This window comes from Martes martes (genome assembly GCF_963455335.1).
Source record: "Martes martes genome assembly, chromosome: 16".
Lineage (NCBI taxonomy): Eukaryota > Metazoa > Chordata > Mammalia > Carnivora > Mustelidae > Martes > Martes martes.
Genome location: NC_137904.1, coordinates 491,007 through 509,528, shown reverse-complemented (window position 1 = coordinate 509,528; position 18,522 = coordinate 491,007). Strand labels below are relative to the sequence as shown.

At 68.0% G+C, this 18,522-nt stretch overlaps 3 protein-coding genes across 5 annotated transcripts in view; 2 read left to right on the top strand and 1 right to left on the bottom strand.

Moving 5' to 3' along the window:
- The first annotated feature begins 424 nt into the window (after positions 1 to 424).
- Positions 425 to 3,341, top strand: GGT6 (gamma-glutamyltransferase 6). The gene is made up of 3 exons (XM_080825839.1): positions 425 to 632; positions 1,077 to 1,480; positions 1,731 to 3,341. The coding sequence occupies exons 1-3, from the start codon at positions 490 to 492 to the stop codon at positions 2,762 to 2,764; spliced, it is 1,581 nt and encodes a 526-aa protein (XP_080681965.1). The 5' UTR covers positions 425 to 489; the 3' UTR covers positions 2,765 to 3,341.
- A 69-nt stretch (positions 3,342 to 3,410) lies between these two features.
- On the top strand, positions 3,411 to 17,371 carry MYBBP1A (MYB binding protein 1a). Of its 2 annotated transcripts, XM_080825837.1 has the most exons (28): positions 3,411 to 3,515; positions 4,663 to 4,889; positions 5,207 to 5,302; positions 5,939 to 6,022; positions 6,109 to 6,183; positions 6,282 to 6,389; positions 7,340 to 7,515; positions 7,603 to 7,770; positions 7,924 to 8,041; positions 9,042 to 9,337; positions 9,559 to 9,669; positions 10,189 to 10,314; positions 10,501 to 10,668; positions 10,758 to 10,863; positions 12,670 to 12,766; positions 12,839 to 12,990; positions 13,254 to 13,334; positions 13,406 to 13,555; positions 13,631 to 13,804; positions 13,895 to 14,052; positions 14,598 to 14,838; positions 15,027 to 15,152; positions 15,231 to 15,299; positions 15,730 to 15,843; positions 15,959 to 16,060; positions 16,325 to 16,370; positions 16,409 to 16,461; positions 16,564 to 17,371. In XM_080825837.1, exons 2-28 carry the CDS (start codon positions 4,692 to 4,694, stop codon positions 16,624 to 16,626), a joined length of 3,456 nt encoding a protein of 1,151 aa, XP_080681963.1. In that variant the 5' UTR covers positions 3,411 to 3,515; positions 4,663 to 4,691; the 3' UTR covers positions 16,627 to 17,371. The 2 variants fall into 2 exon arrangements, with proteins under 2 accessions (XP_080681963.1, XP_080681962.1); XM_080825836.1 differs by having other exon boundaries at positions 16,325 to 16,461.
- Positions 17,238 to 18,522, bottom strand: part of SPNS2 (SPNS lysolipid transporter 2, sphingosine-1-phosphate) — a gene marked incomplete at its 5' end in the record, with an annotated part of 29,761 nt that continues 28,476 nt past the window's right edge. For both annotated transcript variants that reach the window (XR_013968119.1, XM_080825838.1), the window contains one exon: positions 17,238 to 18,445. The remainder of the gene's footprint in view (positions 18,446 to 18,522) is intronic.

Sequence of the window (18,522 nt, the reverse complement as noted above, 5' to 3'; positions counted from 1 at the left end):
GCGAGAGCCACAGGATGCACCACGGAGTCCCCTTCCCCACCCTCCAGGGGGCTCCCCGGACAGAGAAGGCCGGGCTCCCCCACACGGCCCACACCGGCACCTGGTTCCCGGCTGAGCCCTGACCCAAGCCACGCTGAGTCCCAAACAGGCTGGGGGATCTGGGAGCTGCATCCCCGGAAGGCAGGGGCCCTGCGGGAATGCTGACTGGATCTCGGGCCACGGCTGTGGTCCCCGGGGCCGGGCTCCTTCTGCCTCCCTGAGCGGCACCCCCTCTCAGACCTCGCAGCCCTGAGAGCCCCCAGGCCTGGGCCCTGATGGGGCAGTCTCACACGCAGCCTCCCTGGCCCCGTGCCCTGCCCAGACCTGTTCTAGATTCCACACCACCCTTCCCCAAGGCAGCCTCCACCTCCCACCAGCCAGGCACAGGCGAGGCCAGGACTCAGCGGGAAGGCCAGCAGGCGGCAGAGCCGGTGTGGGCACCGCAGGGCCATGGAACCGGAGGCAAGGCCCGTGCTCTACCGACAGCTGCTGCTCTGGGACCCCAGCTTAGGGTCTGAGGACGACGAGGACGATGAGGAGGAGACCTCTGAGCTGGTCGTTTCCAATTCCTGGAGGCCCCACAACTCCTTGGGGTGAGTCAAGGAGGGGTCTGGGCACCCGGCCCCTTGGGCCTGAGGCTGGCAAGTCCCTCCCTCTGCAGCCCCAGACCCGGTCTCCACGGGCTAGTCCGAGGTCTGTGCTGGGATCACCCCCAGCCAGCTGTGCCCGCTGCTCCGTCAGAGGGCCCCACCCCCCAACCCCACCCCTGGTGCAGGAGGCACCCGCTGGGCAGGCTGGTGTCTGGCCACACTGGGCTGGGCCCTGTCAAGCCAGACGAGCCCCCCTGGGCCACCCCCCTGCCGGTCTCAGCCCAGAGACTCCCTCCCTGGCTGGCCTGTGTCCTCAAGCCCCTTCCAGTCACCATGTCTCTTCTATGCGGTGCCAGGAGGCCTTTCTGGAAAATATTCCCTGGGCTCCCTCAGAACTCTGGGTCGTCCCCTGGTCCCAGGCCTGACTCAGGACACCCTTCTTGGCAGGAACGAGGTTGGCGGGCTGCCCGGGGCCTGGGCCCGCCTCGGCGCCGCCCTGCTGTTGCTGATCACTGGCTTCTCCCTGGCCGCGAGGCAACTCCACATCAGGGGTGACCCTACAGGAAGCCAGGGCTCAGCAGCCCCCGGGTCCAGCGGGCACTCCCACCCCCCCGGGGTGTACCACCACGGTGCCATCATCAGCCCGGCAGGTCAGAGCCAGGAGCCGCTTGGGGGAGGGCAGGGCCCAGGGCACCGGTCTCCGGCCATGCCCCGAGACGGTGTCTTCCTGGCCGTAGCCACGTGCTCCCATCTGGGCCGAGAGCTGCTCGTCGCCGGGGGCAACGTCGTGGACGCGGGAGTGGGAGCAGCTTTGTGTCTGGCGGTGGTGCACCCTCACACCACGGGGCTAGGTCAGTGCCGCGCGGCCCCGGGCCTGCTCCGTGATCTGTACCTTGGGTCCTGACACCCCGGGCCGCTCAGTGGCAGGACCTAGGCTGTGAGCCCTGCTCCCTGGTCCATGTGGTCTTGACCCTCGGCCTAGTTACTGACCCCTGTTTTCAGGCCCAAGCTCAGGCTAAGGTAGTGACCTCCCCCCAGGGCCACTGAGCAAGCCTGACCCCATGGCCCCTGAGTCCTGGGTGACCCCTCTGTCTCCTCCAGGTGCCACATTCTGGGCCCTCTTCCACAACAGCTCCTCGGGCAGCCCAACTGCCCTGACACCAGGCCCCGAGCAGCCCCTGGCCCCCGGCCTGCGGCTGCCGTCCGCCCTGCCCAGTCTGCGCCTGCTGCACGCACGCTTTGGCCGCCTGCCGTGGCCACGGCTGCTGGGGGGCCCCGCCTCACTGGCTCAAGACGGCTTCCTGGTGGATACAGCCCTGGCCACAGCTCTGGCAGCCCGGGGCACAAAGGGCCTCTGTCCACTACTGTGCCATGACGATGGGACCCCCCTGGGCCCCGGGGCCCGAGCCACCAACCCCAAACTTGCAGCCGTGCTGCGCCAAGAGGCCCAAGCCCCAGCCCCGGACCTGGCCGGGGACGCCCTACTGAGCCTGCTGGTCAGAGACCTGGGGCTGCGGAGGCCCCAATCCAGGCCCACGCCCACCCTGGAGCCCGTGGTGCAGCGAGCCATACCCCAAGGCGTCCTGTCCACCATCTCTGGCCCCTCAGCCTGCCCGGAGCTGCTGGCGATGATAGGGGCAGCCCTGAGCTCAGGAGAGCCCGGCCCCGACCCCTGCCCGGCGCGCTCACCAGCTCCCGTGGGCCCTGTGGGCAGTGTCCTGGCCACTGTAGACAGCGGTGGCTCGGTGCTGCTCCTCACCTCCTCGCTCAGCAGCCCCTTTGGCTCCGGACGCCTGTCCCCGAGCACTGGGGTTCTCCTTAGTAACCTGGTGGCCAAGCCTACAGCCAGTGCCTGGGCCTGCCCCCTCATCCTCCAGGGAAGCTCAGATGACACAGAGGCTGACATGTTAGGGCTGGTGGCTTCGGGAACTCCTGCGGTGGCCAGAGTTGTGACTCGTGCTCTGCTCAGTCACCTGGCTGGGCCCCATACCCAGGCCCAGCACCAGCGACGGCAGGGACCGACACTGAGCACTAGCGCTTGTGGCCAAGGGACCCTGCTCCAGGTGGCTGTCCAGGCAGAGCATGCCTATGTCTCCAGCGTCCCCAGTAGCTGCTGCACCGTCCAGGGGTTCTAAGCGGGGGATGTGTCTAGCAGGGGCGTCCCCAGTAGCAGGCACCGTCCAGGGGTTCTAAGCGGGGGATGTGTCTAGCAGGGGCGTCCCCAGTAGCAGGCACCGTCCAGGGGTTCTAAGCGGGGGATGTGTCTAGCAGGGGCGTCCCCAGTAGCAGGCACCGTCCAGGGGTTCTAAGCGGGGGATGTGTCTAGCAGGGGCGGGGAAGGGTGGGGGTCTCCCACCTGGGGGCAGGAGCAGAACAGACCCAGCAATGAGGACATGCATAGCAAGTGTGCCTAATTACTGGCTCGCTGCTAGCTCAGGCCCACAACGTCTGGCCCGGTCAGTACCCTGGACTCCAGATCGGGTTCTTTTTCAGCCAAGGAGACGGAGGGTACTGGGGAATGAGCCCCAGACTCCAGTTCAGATCCAGCTCTGAGAAGGACAGGTAGTAGGGTGCCAAGCCTCTGTCTTGGCTCCAGACCCTGTGGGCAGGGCAGGCAGAGCCTGGGGTCCCGCTGTCCTCTCTGTCTCCCCCTTCAGGCCACCCTCTGCCGATGTCTCTCAACTGAGCTGAAAACAAAATAAAGATCAAATCTCCCGGATGTCTGTGCCATTCCCGCTTCCCACCCCCCTGTGAGGTGCTTGGTGTCACGGCCTCCTCGTCGGGCACCATCGCAGACCCACCCCGGACAGGCAGAGCCTGGGCCACGGTCCTCCAGCTTCCCCTAACCCTGTCCGCCTTCTGCTCCTGGGGCGCCATAGACAAAAGGTAAACGTTTGTGTCTCACTTCCTAAAACGGCAGAACAAGGAAGGGGATGAGAGGAGGAGCAGGAGGAGCCCGGGGGGGGCCTGGGGTCAAAGGGAGCTGGAGCTGGGGGTGTGGGCCTTAGGGGGTGGGTGTTGGCCCTGACATTGCCAGCCGCCCGCGCCCCCCGCAGGGCTGGGGTCCCCGGGGATGACAACCCTCCGGAGACAGCCGCTGCAGTGTCCACGCAGGGTGACCCGCTGTGCTCCTCCTCCCCGCCCTTGCCACGTCACCCCTGCTTTCCTGGAACTCACTCCCCCCAGCCAGTGAAGGGCAGCACCGGCGACCCGGCTATGTCCGCCCTCTCTGTCCTTCTCCCCCACACCCGTCACCCCGCGACCAGCTCCGGACCCGCCGGACTCCCACGGGCTGGCTCCATGCGCCCCACCAGGGTCCCCTCCTGCGTTTCCTCTGCGGCCCTGCGACCCCCGCCCCACACGGGCCGAGACATCTTTTCAAGGCTTGCCCGCGCACGAAACCCTCCGACGTCCCCACTGAGCTCAGGCTCAAGCCCCAGAGCGAGGGGCTCCCGGGTGGCTCGGTGGGTTTCCGCTTCGGCCGCGGCCTGGGGTCTTGGGATCCACCGCGGCGGGACTCCGCAGGCTCCCTGGGGACCCTGCTTGAGACGCTCTCCCTTCTCCCTCTGCCCCGAAAATAAGTAAACCGTTAAAGCGAGTGACTGGGGCGCGGGGGTGGCTCTGGCAGTGAGGCGTCTGCCTTCGGACGGGGTCTTGAACCCGGGTCCTGGGACGGAAGCCCCCCGCCCCCCGTCAGGCTCCCCGCTCAGTGCGGAGCCCCTTTTCCCTCTCTTCTCGCTACCTCTGTCGCTATCTTGGTCTCTCTCAAATAAATAAGTAAAATCCTTTTAAAAAATATTAAAATTAAATAAACCCCGGGGCGAGCGCACCAGCCCCTCGAGCCCCAGCCCCGCCCAGACTCCCCGCCCCTAGGCGGCTCGGCGGGTCCCCTGCGCGACAAGGCTCCGCCCCTGGTCCGCGAGGCCCCGCCCCCTGGTCCGCGAGGCCCCGCCCCCTGGTCCGCGAAGCCCCGCCCCCGCGGCCAGCCCAGCGCGCACGCGCCGCGACCTGACCCGGAAGGGGCCGTCTTCAGAGCCCACGTGTTCGCGGCGCGAGGCAGACATGGAGAGTCGGGTCCCGGCCGAGTCTGTGTCCCCCGGGGGGGCGGCCACGAGCGGCCCGCGACCGGCAGACCGGGAGGGGCTGCTGCAGCAGAGCCGCGAGTTCTTGGACTTCTTCTGGGACATCGCGAAGCCGGAGCAGGAGACGCGACTGGAGGCCACGGAGAAGCTGCTGGGGTACCTGCGCGCCAGGCCCCAGGTGCGCCGGCGGGCGGGGGCGGGCAGGGCGGGGGCGGGGGGCGGGGGGCTGCGCGGCGGCGGGCAGGGGCAGGGCAGGGCGGGGGGCTGCGCGGCGGCGGGCAGGGGCAGGGCAGGGCGGGGGGCTGCGCGGCGGCGGGCAGGGGCAGGGCAGGGCGGGGGCTGCGCGGCGGCGGGCAGGGGCAGGGCAGGGCGGGGGGCTGCGCGGCGGCGGGCAGGGACAAGGGAAGGGCAGGGCAGGGCAGGGGCGCGTGGCGGGGGTGGCGGTGCGTCCCGCGGGACCGCAGCCCTCACCGCCGGCCGCGCTCGCTCCGGCAGGGACCCGAGAGGAAGTACGCCCTGAAGCGCCTCATCACCGGGCTCGGGGTCGGCCGAGAGACCGCGCGGCCCTGCTACAGTCTGGCCCTGGCCCAGGTGAGCGCCGGCTCCGGAAGGGGCCCAGCCGGGTGCTCGGGGGCTGGGGAGTGGGGAGGGCGGGAGTCTGAACCGAGCCCCGTCCCCGCGCGGAGGTGGGGAACTGAGCAAGGCCGTTGCCCAGGGACGCCCAGGCGGGTGGGCCCCGGGGAGGGTGAGCAGTTTTCTTTCTGGGGACATGGGTGGACCAGCCTCTGGGGGTCCCTGACCGGGCAGAGTGAGCTCTGGGGTGCGTTACGTCCCTGGGGAGGTTCCTCGTGCTCTTCGCTCCAGGGGCACTCAGCGGGTTAGAGGCCGCCCCTGGGGCACGTGGGCAGCCGGGAGGGCGTTCAAGACCCAGTCCCTTAGCAACCTCGCTGGGGGCGGCTCAGAGCAGGCTGTGGAGACGGGCTGACGGAGGCTCAGCCGGAGGAGCTCTTTTCTGAAGCCGGATGGGCCCAGGGCAGGGAGGCGAGACTGAGCTCCCTCCCCCCGAGCAGCCATGTTCACACACCAGCACTGCTTGGGGTGGGCACGCAGAGGCACCCCGGGCCTCGGGCCAGAAGTCAGAGGGAGACTTGGAAGGAGGCTGGGGTCTCGGGTGGGGCTGGACCTCCCCTCCCTGAACCCCGCTCGCCCTCCTGCAACCCCCGGCAGTTACTGCAGTCCTTCGAAGACATCCCCTTGTGCAGCGTCCTGCAGCAGATCCAGGAGAAGCACGACTTGCAGAAAGTTAAGAAGGTGAGAGTTAGTGGCCTGGGGGAGATGGGCAGCCCCAGGCTGCGGTTCCTGGGCCCTTTACACTGATGCCTGAAACTCCTTTCTAGGCCATGATGAGACCTGCTCTTTTTGCAAACCTCTTTGGGGTGCTAGCCCTCTTTCAGTCTGGCAGGCTGGTGAAGGTGAGAGCTTTGGGGGCAGGGGGCATGTGGGCAGGCTGGAGAGGGGAGGGGCCCGTGGCGTGTCCTGCTCATAACCGTGTCCCCTCTCTGGGCACCAGGACTCCGAGGCGCTGATGAAGTCGATAAAGCTGCTGCAGAGCCTGGCCCAGCACCACAACCACCTCCAGGAGCAGCCCCAGAAGGCCCTGGTGGACATCCTCTCTGAGGTACGGGCTTCCCGCCGTGGGGCCCCAGGTGGAGAGGCTGAGAGCGGAAGCCCGGACACCCCCAGAGCAGCGGTGTCCCCGGGGAGGTGTTCAGTCTAGCGGATCTGGAGTGACGTTTCCACACACGATCGGTGCGGAAGTCGCAGAGGATCCTTACGTTCTTCTCCCGTCGAGTCCCTAGAGTCCCGCGTGCATCTTGTCCTCAGGGCCCATCTCCACTCACATGACTGCGCTCCGAGAGCTCAGCGGCTGCCGCGTTGGACGGCGCCGTTCTAGAGCAGCCCCTTCCATGTGGCAAGCGAGTGAAACATGTTTGCCGTTTGTGTTTTGGGCAGAGCTGACCCCCAGGGCCCCGCGGCCCTGCTGGGGAAAGGGAGGTGGGCCGGTACCTAGAATCCTTTGCTTTGGAGAAAGAGGTGGGGACGTGAACTCAAATCCCAGTTCTCCGCTTGGCGCAGCTCGTCCAGGAAATGAACTCATCCCTCGGGGCTCCTGGGAGGCTCAGTGGGTTCGGCATCTGCTTTCAGCTCGGGGTCCTGGGATCAAGCCCCATGTTGGACTCCCTGCCCAGTGGGGAGCCCGCTGCTTCCTCTGCGGCTCTCCCGACGGGTGCCTGCTCTCCCAGTTGCTCTCTCTGATAAATATTTAAAATGAGTTAGTCCTGAATCAACCAAAAGAGGGTTAATTAAAAGGGTAGCTAGTGAGCATCGGTGGGGCAGTTGTTAAAAACCCAAGGCCTCAGGACTGCCGTGGAGTGAGCTCCGTAACAAACAGCTCTTCAGGGTTCTGGTGCCTAGCAGGGTAGGGGCGGCTGTCCCACCTCACCCGGCACTGTGGGGGGCCTCATAGAAGCCTGGCAGGTGCGACAGGGCCACAGGGCTCACCTCACAGGGGAAGCGGCACAGGTGCCGGACGGCGGGACCCTCCCCCAACCCGTGTCCCCACGCCAGGTCCCAGAAGCCACGTTGCAGGCGATCCTGCCGAAAGTTCTCAAGGCGGACTTGAATTCAGTCCTGGGCTCCCCGGAGCACCTGGAGCTCTTCCTCTTGGCCCAGCAGAAGGTGCCGGAGAGGCTCAAGGAGCTGGTGGGGCCAGTCAGCCTGTTCTCAGATGAGAACATCCCCAGGTTTGAGGGCGGTAGGAGGATGGGCTCCCCTGGGGACCCTGCCGCCCGCTTGGCCGGTGCCCCCTGAGTCCCTCTGCCCCTCCCCAGACTGGTGAACGTCCTGAAGACGGCCGCCGCCTCCGTGAAGAAGGAGCGCAAGCTGCCCGCCGTGGCTCTGGACCTGCTCCGCCTGTCACTGCGGGAGGGCAAGTTCCCGCGGTTCTGGAAGGAGGTGGTGGAGCAGGGGCTCCTAAAGAAGCAGTTCTGGCCGGCCAGGTGCGCGGGGGCCCGGCTCAGGGGCGGGCTGGCCAGGTGCGCGGGGCCCATCTCGGGGGGGGGGGGGGGGGTCGGCCAGGTGCGCAGGGCCCCAGCTCTGCCGGACACGCAGGGCGTCGCAGGGCTCTGAGCGGGCTGTCCTCGCGCCCCCAGCTACCTGTGCTTCCGCCTGCTGGGCGCGGCGCTGCCCCTGCTGTCCGAGGAGCAGCTGCCTCTGGTGATGCAGGGCGACCTGATCCGGCATTTTGGGGAGCACATGGTCACCGCTAAGGTGGGTATCCTTCCCCCCAAGCACTGCCAGGAGGGCGGGCGCCTCTGGGGTCAGCCATCTTCTTGGGAAGAGGGTTGCTCTTGGCCGCAGCGTCCCCAGTCTTCCTGCCTTGGCGGTCCTGCTGGGGAAACGGGTGTCCCTTCCCTCTGCGTAAGGTGAGCCATCTGGCTGCCCCCACCCTTCCCCTCTGAGTGGACTTCGGCAGGGTCAGTCCTTCCGGTCTCAGGCCCTCAGCACAGGCGTGTGTGGCCAGCAGCCCGCCCAGACCTCCTGACCCCCACCTGGCGCTCCAGTGAGGGGAGCCGTCCTGGTCTGTGACCGCCGAGCACCGTATGTGGCCCCGTGCCGCGCCCACACTGGACAGGAGAGTCCTGTGTTTGTTAGGAGTTCAGGCTTGGGAGCCAGGCTGCCCCCCGGCCCGGGCCTGCCTCACCTCTGTGAGCCCGGCGTCTTCGGCAGAGCCTCCATGAAGGTGACAGGTCACGTCCCCTGGAGCGCTCACGGCGGGTGCCTGGGCATGGGGTGCGGCCACCCCCCTATCCTGGCTGCAGCAGGGGCAGGGCAGCCGCACCGACAGCTCCGCATCCCGCAGGCACCACTTGGAACCTTGTGGCTTTGAAAAGTTAGTGGTCAGTTTTCTTCATCTCTGAGATGACAGAACGGGCCCCTGGGGAGGGGTTGTTAATGAAGATGACACCTGCGGTCACACAAAGTCGCATGGCATGGTGACACAGCCAGGAGCTGGACAAGGGGGTTGATGCCCCAGCCGGGACCCTGCTCCGCCCTCCCTGAGCCGGGAACCCAGCCTGTCCTGGGCGGGAGTGGGTGGATGGCGGCCCACTGTGTTGCGCAGTGGGAGCGCTGGGGTCGCGGGGCGGGGGCAGCGTGGCCTGGCCGTGGACGACACAGGGCTTTGCCAGTCTTACCTGTCGGAGAAGAGGGTGGTGGGACCGTTGGACCCTCCTGGCAGGTGACCCCGGTGTTGGCCTGCCTCTCACAGCTCCCAAACCAGTTCAAGTTCGCTCCAGAGATGAACGAGTACGTGGGTGCCTTCCTGGAGGGCTGCCGGGATGACCCTGAGCGGCAGCTGGCCGTGGTGCTGGCCTTCACCCGCATCACCAACCAGGGCCTCCCTGTCCTGCCCACGTTCTGGAGGGTTGTGCGGTCCCTGAGTCCCTGTGCCCTCAAGGGCTACGTGGCGTGGCTACAGACCACGTTTCTCCAGCCCGACCTGGACTCCCTGGTGGACTTCAGCACCAGCAACCAGAAGAAAGCCCAGGACGCTTCGCTGCACGGGTGAGTGGGCATGTGGAACTGGGGGGGCGGGGGGGGGCGCATTCCCACGGGATGGCGGCCCCAGGAGGGGACGGGAGGGCAGGGCCGAGCCACCGCTCTCCCAGAAGGCCCAAGTTTCCTTGCGTGTTCCCGTGCTGGTGGCTGGGCTGGGAGAGCTCAGCGTTTCCGGCTCCGAGGTGGGCAGAGTGGTACGGTACCAGTGACCCGGCGCTCCCCCCCAGGCCTGAGCGAGCTGTGTTCCGGCTGCGGAAGTGGGTCATCCTTCGCCTGGTCAGCATCGTGGACGCCTTGCATGCAGAGAAGGAGGACGACTTGATTGAGGAGGTGGCCAGGTGGGACAGGCTCTGCCCCCAGCCCTCCCCCCCAGGAGCCCAAGAATCGGGCCTCTTGCCTAGTCTTTGGTCGCCCTGGAGCCAGGAGCCCTGAGGTCGGGTCGCCAGGGGGAGTAGGCCATTCTCGCCCCTTGGGCAGAAGGCGGCTTAGGGAAAAACCCCAGGAGCCCCTGAAAGGAAAGGTTAGGGTTAGGGATAGCCGTGGGCCCTGCAGACAACTGCGGGGCGAGGGAGGCCTCTGCCAGGTGCTCTCAGCCCTCACCATGCTGCCAAGGGGCGGGATTGGGGGGGGGCGCAGGCTGCGTCTACAGAGGCCGTTGCGTGCTCTGTTGTGGCGGCCTCACGTGTGGCCTCTTTCCGAGGGACAGAGTCCAGTTTCGCCACAGTGAGGTCAAGTCCGGTTTGGCTGGAGATCCGGACTTGGGAAATGTTGCTTCTGCCACTACCTGTCCCTGGGCCCTGGGCGATGCCATCCTGGGCGGGGGCTGCTGAGACCCGTGGCGCTCCTGCCCTCCCCAGGTTTTGTTTCTTCCACTCGTTCTTTGAAACGAAGAAGCCCACGTCCCAGATCCCGGAGACGGGGCAGCAGTTTTCCTTCCCTCTGGAGAGCCGGACCCGGGAGGTGGTCAGCAGCGCCTTCTTCAGGTGGGTCGTGGGCAGCCTCGGAGCGGGCAGGGTGGGCAGGCAGGGTGGGACGAGCTCACTCGCTTCCTTGGTTCTCAGCTGGGAGCATGTGGAGGCCCAGTGAGCTCCAGCAGGTTGGGGTATGGGCGTGCTGGGAGGCGGCCGTGTCCGCGGCCCAGCCCGTGACCCCAGCCTTGCCCTTCCCAGTCTGCTGCAGACTATCAGCACCCAGTTCAGGCAGGCGCCGGTGCAGACCCCGGACGGGCAGCCCTGGACCCACCGGCTGGTAGAGTTCGCAGACTTGCTCTTGAACCACAGCCGCAACGTGACCCCCGTGACGCCCTTCACCACGCAGCAGCGCCAGGCCTGGGACCGGTGAGGGACTGGGGTTTCCAGGGCGTGGGTGGGACTCCCCAGGGCCCAGGGGGCAGCAGGGGCCTGAGAGCCTGCCCGTGTCACCGCAGGATGCTGCAGACGCTGAAGGAGCTGGAGGCCTGCTCTCCAGAGGCCAAAGCCAAGGCCAGTGCCTTCCAGCACCTGCTGTTCCTCGTGGGCATCTACCTCTTCAAGGTACAGTGGCCTGGAGGGGAGGGGGCCGCAGCCTGGGGGCCTGGGAGCCTGGGGGCTCTGCGAGTCCAGACTGGCAGTGTGGGCCCTGGTGGGGTTACAGTCCAAGGAAGAGCCACTCCGTCCATTTTCTGGGCCTCCGTCGCGTGCCGAGCTGCCCGTGCAGCATTTCTTGCCCCCCCGGTTTTGCGGCAAGTGCCGTCTCGTTTGCCGGGCGGGGTGGCCAGAGCTCCCGGCTGAGTAACCTGGCGCAGGTCACACAGCCACGGCCTGGGGTCTGACTGTGCTCTCCCGCCGGACCCCCAGACTCGCCTGCCCGCGCAGAGGTGGGAGGTGTGGCAGAGGACACGCGGCCTTCCGGGACGGGCCTGCTCCCTCAGTGCTCGCGGCGGCCGTAGTCCACGGTCCGCAAGGAGCGAGTCCCTGACCTCCCCCCAAACCTCACCCACCGGCAGCCGCCGTGGCAGGTGGGCATCAGCACGTGTCCCTGTGGCTCCCCAGCGTGGGGCTCTGCACCCCGTGGTCGTGGCCTTCACGTCCGTGTCCCCACGCCGATGACCGCGTTTCTCGATGTCTCCGTTCTCTCCACCCAGAAGCTCTTACTGCAGCTGGGGCTCAACCCTCGGGGTTCGTCCTGGCTGCTCCGGAGGCGCACCTCCCCTCAGGCTGCAGGACGGTCTTGCGCGTTCTGGCGCCGCCTTCTGCCCGTTGGGCCCGGGGCGGGGTCACGGTCTGTGCGTCCAGACCTCAGACGCCCGAACCGGCCTGCAGGCGGGTTGTGTGTGTGCACGTCCGTCTCTGTGAGGTGTGTGTGTTCATCTGCGTGTGCGCGTGCTGGTCTCCACGTGTCCGTCCGTGGGTGGCACGTGCGTGTGGCATGGGTCGGTCTGTGTCTACACTGGTCTGTATGTGGGGTGTGTGGCTTGTGTGTGCGCGTATGTCTTGGTGTGTGTGTGCGACGTGTATTGGTCTGTGTTTACACCAGTCTGTGTGATGTGTGTGTGTATTGGTCTGTGTGGGGGATGTGTGGCCTGTGTGTGTGCGTGCAGTGTGTATCCGTCTGTCTCTCTAGCGGCCTGTGTGCCTGTCGGTCTGTGTGTGCGGTCTGTGCAGAGGGTGCGTGTGTGGTCTCTGTGCACGTCCGTGTGAGGTGTGGGCTCTGTGTGTGTCGGTCTGTGCACGGCGTGTGTGCATGTGTCTGCGTGTGTGTGTGTGCACACGTCTGTCTCTGTGTGTGAGGTGTTCGTGTGCTTGTCGGTCTGTATGTGTGCACGTGGCATCTGTGCACACGTGGGGGCCTCAGTGCCCCTTTGGGTCCTGGCGTCGGCCTCTGATGGCAGCAGGGCGGCAGTGGGCACGGGACGCCCTTGGCACCTGCCCCCCAACTGGGTGCTCAGCTCACCCCGGAGCTGTGTGTGCAGCCGTCCTGGATGAAGGGTGTGGGGCGCAGATGGCCCTGCCGCGCTCTGCCACCCCGGCCAGGCGCGGAGGCTGTGTGCTCTGCTGGGACGGGCTCCACGGGGGGTCTGCGGCTCCCCCGACTCCTGGGCGGGGCTGCGGCCTGGGCTAACCCCGGCACGATGGGGGGGCAAAGTGACCTAGAATCAGCTGCAGTTAACGGTCCTGGTGCTCTGTAGGGACATCGCAGTCAGCGTGGGGGGACATCTAGCGTCATCGGGCTCCCAGGCCCCGCGGTGGCCTGTTGGATGCTGAGGCCGTGGGCACCTGGGGTGCTCAGTCCTGGCTGGGAGGGGCTCAGCGGGGCCGGGAGTGGGGCCTGCCCCTGATCCTGTTCTCGCCCTGCCCCAGTCCCCCGCAGAGAGCTGCGAGCTGCTGGCAGACATCCAGACCTGCATCTCAAGGAGCCTGGGAGAGAAGCCCCGCCGGACCCGCTCCAAGGCTGCCAGTGGGTCGCTGCCCCGGGGCTGGGGGGGTGGGCACGTCCCCACGGACCCAGCTCAGCCTCTCCTGCCTGCAGCCCCCCAGGAGCCGCCGTGGGTGGAGGTGCTGGTGGAGATCCTGCTGGCCCTGCTGGCCCAGCCCAGCCACCTGATGCGCCAGGTGGCCCGGACTGTGTTCAGCCACGTGTGCGTCCACCTGACCCCACGGGCTCTGCAGCTGATCTTGGATGTAAGCTGGGGCGTGTGGGGAAGTGGGGTCTGGGACGGGGCTTGCCGCAGGACGAGGGCCCCCTCGTCGTTGCCGTAACGTGCAAAGCGGTTGGGAGCCTCGCCAGACAGTGCTGGGCTCTCTGCCCCCCAGGGTGTGCTCTCCTGTCCAGGTTCCATCCTCCTCCCTGAGATGGGGGCCTCTGGGCTGAGACTGGACGGGGCCTGGTGTGGGGGGCAGTGTCTGCGGCGACAGGTGTGTCAGCCATCGGGGAATCTGTTCAGGTGCTGAACCCTGAGAAGAGCCCGGACGAGGACAACGTGGTGGTCACGGATGATTCCGAGAAGCAGTTGGAGAGCGGGGAGGTACGTGCCAGGAGGGGTCGGGGGCGGACGTGGGGCGGGCAACGGGAGGTGTAACGCAGGGGACCCCGCAGGACGAGAGCTCGGACAGTGAGGACGACAGACCCTCAGCCAGCGAGGACGACAGTGACGACGAGGACAGCAACGAGGAGGACCGGGACGGGGACGTGGACCAGGGCTTCCGGGAGCAGCTCATGGCCGTGCTGCAGGCCGGGAAGGCGCTGGTGAGCAGTGGCGGGGGGTGGGGAGGGCGTGCCTGCAGCCAGCGGCCAGCTGCTTAGCGGGCTTCTGTCCCTCAGGGTGCGGTGGATGGAGAGGACGACGACGAGGAGCTGGGAGACGAGGCCATGATGGCCCTGGACCAGAACCTCGCCAGCCTCTTCGCTGAGCAGAAGCTGCGCATCCAGGCCCGGAAGGACGAGAAGAACAAGCAGCGGAAGGAGAAGGTGCTCCGGCGAGACTTCCAGATCCGGGTGAGCACGAGAGCCGCCCGCAGCACCCCGCACCCCCGCCTGCCGCCCCCTGCACGCCCCGCACCCGCTGACCCGTCCCCCTGGCCGCAGGTCCTGGACCTGATCGAGGTGCTGGTGACCAAGCAGCCCGAGAACCCGCTGGTGCTGGAGTTGCTGGAGCCGCTGCTGGACGTGATCCGCCGCAGCATGCGCACCAGCAGCTCCAAGCAGGAGCAGGACCTGCTGCACAAGACGGCCCGCATCTTCACGTGAGTGCGCGGGCGGGGCCGGCGGGTGCAGCGGGAGCAGAGGCTCGGGACCAGAGCCTGGCGGGGGTCCCCGCGGGGAAGGGGGGTGCGGACATGAGGGCCCGAGCGAGCTTCATGGAGGAGCTGGCGGGGCGGATCGCGCCCCCCCCCCCCCCCCCCCACCGCACGTCCTTGCCAGCCCCAGGTCACGCGCGCGTTTGCTCGGTGGGCTGTCCCCGCCACCTGCTGGGGTTGAGTTTGTGGATGATCTGGTCCTCGTGCCCTCAGCACCGTGGACCCGAGTCTCAGGGCCTAGAAGCCTCTGTCCTAGGGGAGGCAGGTTTGCTCGTGCAGCAGGCGCAGCCCCGGGCGCTGGTTTCTCCTCTCGCCCACCCTCAGCAGAGCTGCAGGTGGCCCTGGGCCCACCCCTGCCGCTGCGGTCAGACCCCCGTCCTCTGGGCCCCTGTCTCCCCGTCTGTGAACTGGGATGTGCGGGGGGCGGGCTCTGCTTGGCGGGGCGAGGCGGACGTGTGGTGACCGGCTCCTCCACCCCACCCCCAATGCAGACACCACCTGTGCCGCTCCCGGCACTACTGCCACGACGTGGGCCGCGGCGTGGGGGCTCTGTACGCACAGGTGGAGCGGCTGGTGCAGCAGGCCGGCCGCCAGGCCGACTCCTCCCTCTCCCTCTACTACTTCAACGCGGCCCTCTACCTGCTCCGCGTCCTGAAGGGCAACAGCGCTGTCGCCCCCGTCTGCAAGCCCCAGAGGAAGGAGAAAGCCGGCCCCAAGCCCGGGGGCCCCGAGGTGAGCAGGCTCCGGCCCAGGAAGGCTCGGCCGCCGGAGCGTGGCTGCGAGGTCACGGAGGGGAAGTGGAGGCCGTGACCTCCACGTGACCTCCCGTGACCTCCCGGGAGCCACCTCCCAGCTCCCCGAGGACGGCGGTGCCCGTCCCTCTCCCCGGCATCACGCAGCTGCTCTCCCCCGCGGCACAGGCTGGCGGCGGCTTGGATCTGAGCCTCGTGACTCCGATCTTCTCCTCGGCGCTGACCTCCTTCTTGACCAAGCGCAACAGCCCGCTCACCGTGCCTATGTTCCTCAGTCTCTTCTCCCGGCACCCGGTGAGCGTTGGGGCCGGCCCGCCCCCGGGACCCCTGCGCGGCCCGGCCCAGCTCATTGCCCCGTCCTGCCGTCCACAGGTTCTCTGTAAGAGCCTGCTCCCCGTCGTGATCCAGCACGTGACAGGCCAGGCACGGCCCCGCCATCAGGTAGGCCTGTCCCGGAGCCCAGCTCTGGACCCCAGTCCTGGGCCTGTTGAAGTTACCAGCGTGACCGTCTCCGCCCGGGTGTTTGGGAGGCCCTGGAGGTGCCCGGGCGAGGGCACAGGGTCACTGTCGGGAGGGAAAGCTTCACCCCCACTGCTGCCACCCCCCACGTGGCCTGAACCCCAAGCTCCTTGATGTGCGCACTCGGACAGGGCCGTCCCCCAGGGCCAGGCTGATGGGCAGGCCTCAGGAGGGCACCGAGCTGACGAGCGGGCCGGGCACTGTCCTCACTGCCCCCGGCCTCCGCTCCTGCACCTGCCTGGGGAGAGGGCTGGGCCCGGGTGGTGGCCGCTCCTGGGGCCCGTGGAGTCCGCCCATGGCTCCCCGAGCTTTGGGCCGCTGCCCTGAGGCCCCCATCCCGCCCCCCAACCAGGCCCAAGCCTGTGTGCTGCTCCAGAAGGCTTTGCCCACGCGGGAGCTGCGGCTGTGCTTTGAGGACCCCGAGTGGGAGCAGCTGGTCAGCCAGATCCTGGTGAAGGTCACAGAGGTGAGGGCCGTGGGCCCCTGCTGCCTTCCCGCTGGAGTGGGTCTCTGGGACCGGGCTGCCCCATCGGGGATTTTCCTTCCTCCGGGCTCTGGTGTTGAGCGGGCGTCTCCCCTAGAACCTCCGGACGCTGGGGGAGGCGCAGAGCAAGTCGGAGCAGCAGAAGGAGCTGTCCGCCCTGGGGCTGCTCAACACCCTCCTCAGGACCGTCCATCAGGAGGTGGGTGGCGCGCCGTGGCGGGGACGGAGCGCGGGCCGGGCCGAGGGGGGCCCGCCCCACGGGAGGATGCCAGGGAGGGCCGCACCCGTGGAGGGCCGCGCTCGTGGGCTGGGCGGCAGCTGGGGAGGTCGGTCCCCCGGTCCAGCCCGGGACGGGGTCCTTAGCGAGGATGCTGGTGGCAGGGGTGGGAGAAGGTAGAACCCAGAGCGTGGCAGGGGCCCTGCCTCTGGTCCCCGCGGCAGCCACGGTGTCCCCTGCCCGCAGAAGCTGACTGCGGACCTGCCCGGCGTGCTGAACGTGCTGCAGAGCCGGCAGCAGAGGCTGCAGCCGGAGGGGCGCTCGGCCGGCTGCAGCCGCCTCTGCGACCTCTACTGGCAGGCCATGAAGGCCCTCGGAGTCCAGTAGGTCCTGGGGGGGCCTGGCAACTCCCTCGGGTGGGGAGCACGGTGGGGAGGGCCGCACCTCTCACTGGGCGCGCCCTTACGTCGCGCCCTGTCTCCAAGGCGCCCCAAGTCAGAGAAGAAGGATGCCGGGGAAGTCCCCAGGGTCGTGCAGAGCCCCCTTAGCACAAAGAGGAAGAAAAAGGGGTTCTTGCCGGAAACCAAGAAGCGCAAGAAGCGAAAGTCGGAAGGTGCGGCGCCGGCGGAGGAGGCCAAGCCCACGGCCTCCGGGGGCGGCCAGCCCCCCAGCACAGGCAAGAGGAGGAGGAGGAAGAGGAAGGCCCAGGGGCCCACCCAGGCCAATGGAACGCCTGCCACCAAGAGGCCGGCCCCAGATGCCACGGGTCCCAGCGCCCCTGCCAAGACCCCAAAGCTGCAGGAGAAGCGGCAGAGGCCCTCCCAGGTGAACGGAGCCAGGCCTGCGTCCCCCACGGCGCCCGCCGGCCCGAAGCAGCCTCAGAAAGATCTGCCCGAGAAGGGGGTGTCTGGCAAGTCGCCGCAGTCCGCGCTGCCGCGGAGGAAGGCCAGGCTGTCTCTGGTCAGCAGGAGCCCCAGCCTGCTCCAGAGCGGGGCCAAGAGAAAGAAAGCGTCGCTCAAGAAGGCCAGGAAGCCCTGAGACCCCGAGACCCCCGCACCTGCCCCGCGGCAGGTTCCGGCACCGGAGGGACTCGCGTGTCCGCTGTCCCCGCGCCCCCCCCCCCCCCGCCCCAGGCGGCTGTGTCCTGGGAGCCCGTGCGGCATGATTTAAATAGGTTTATTCCTTCATTTACAAGAGGAACACATTTGGCTTCTCTGTTAAGACTCTGAGGCTCACGATCAGCAGCTCTGAAAAATAAAGGAGCAGTTTGGCTTCCGGAAGGAAGAGGAGGAACACTTGGACGTGGTTCTTGTACAACAAGAAAACATCGCTGGGGCCCCCCGTCGGGGCCGGGCTGGTCTTGGGGGCCCCACCCCCGTAGGTGCCCCAGAGCTTGGTGAGGAGCGGGGTGCCGCTAGCTTGCACACGCACAAGCCACACCAGCTAACTACGGGCAGCGCGTCGTCGGGGCCGGCCACCTCGATTCCAGCCGGTGTGCGGGAGCGCGTGGGGTGGGGTCGGGCGAGCTCCGCCGGCGGGCAGGTGTGGGGGTGGTGGCAGGGCCCCCGAGCACTGCGGCAGCTGGCCTGGGGTGCGGACCTCGCTCCTGGCCCTTTCCTGGGACGGGAAGCCTCGTGGGGTGGCTACTTTCTCCAGCAGCTAGTACCCTGGGTCCTGCCACTGGGGTGGGGGGCGTGCGGCTCCCACACCCAGGCCTGGGGCACAGGTCAGGTGCAGCGGCCCAGGGCCTTCACCCCTGGAGACGCCGGTTCCCCAGCAGCTGGCCCCACCGGGGGTCCTGCCGGCAGCAGAGACCAGTGTCCTTCGCAGGGATCAGCCAGGCCGGGAAGCGCCCAGCCACGGGCACCCGGCTCTGTCTGCTGGAGTCCATCGTCCCCAAGGTCAGAGTGGTCCCCGTGTCCCCGAGCATGAGGGTGGACCTCCCTCCTCTCCACAGTCCGGGAGCCGCTAGGCCTTCAGAGACGCCAGGTGGGGAAATCCAGCCGTCCGGCCCCGTGGTCTGGGGACGGCAGAGGCTTGCCCGGGAGCCTGTAAGGCAGGGACAGGCCAGGCTCTCCCCATAAGCCCGTTGGAGGCTGTCTTCGTCCCGGGCCCCCGGGGGTCTGCAGCCCGGCCCGGGGGCTGGGAGTCTGTGCAGCCGTGTGGCTCCCCCACACACATCCTTCCACGCTCGCTGAGGACACGGCCTCTTGGAGCCACGGCCACTCCACAGCCCCAGACCAGAGAGGGTGGGTGCCCAGCCTCGGGTCACACACAAAGCTTCGAGACGGCCCAGCAGGGCCGGGGTGCCGTGGGACGCCTCCCAAGTAGGGTGTCAGTGAGGGGTCTTCATGGTCCCAGAGGCACCTAGAAAGAGGGGCCAGGTCACGGGGAGCTTTGGAGGGGACCGGTCCGGACTGTCCCTTCGTCTTCCTGCGCTTTGA

What these genes read in the sequence shown, in the direction of transcription:
- GGT6 (XM_080825839.1), top strand. Translation starts at nt 490, where the DNA reads ATGGAACCGGAGGCAAGGCCCGTGCTCTACCGACAGCTGCTGCTCTGG. An exon ending in AGGCCCCACAACTCCTTGGG is followed by an intron (nt 633 to 1,076) that starts GTGAGTCAAGGA and finishes CCTTCTTGGCAG; the next exon opens with GAACGAGGTTGGCGGGCTGC. An exon ending in CCCTCACACCACGGGGCTAG is followed by an intron (nt 1,481 to 1,730) that starts GTCAGTGCCGCG and finishes TGTCTCCTCCAG; the next exon opens with GTGCCACATTCTGGGCCCTC.
- MYBBP1A (XM_080825836.1), top strand. Translation starts at nt 4,692, where the DNA reads ATGGAGAGTCGGGTCCCGGCCGAGTCTGTGTCCCCCGGGGGGGCGGCC. An exon ending in AAGACGGCCCGCATCTTCAC is followed by an intron (nt 14,053 to 14,597) that starts GTGAGTGCGCGG and finishes CCCCCAATGCAG; the next exon opens with ACACCACCTGTGCCGCTCCC. An exon ending in ATGAAGGCCCTCGGAGTCCA is followed by an intron (nt 16,462 to 16,563) that starts GTAGGTCCTGGG and finishes CCTGTCTCCAAG; the next exon opens with GCGCCCCAAGTCAGAGAAGA.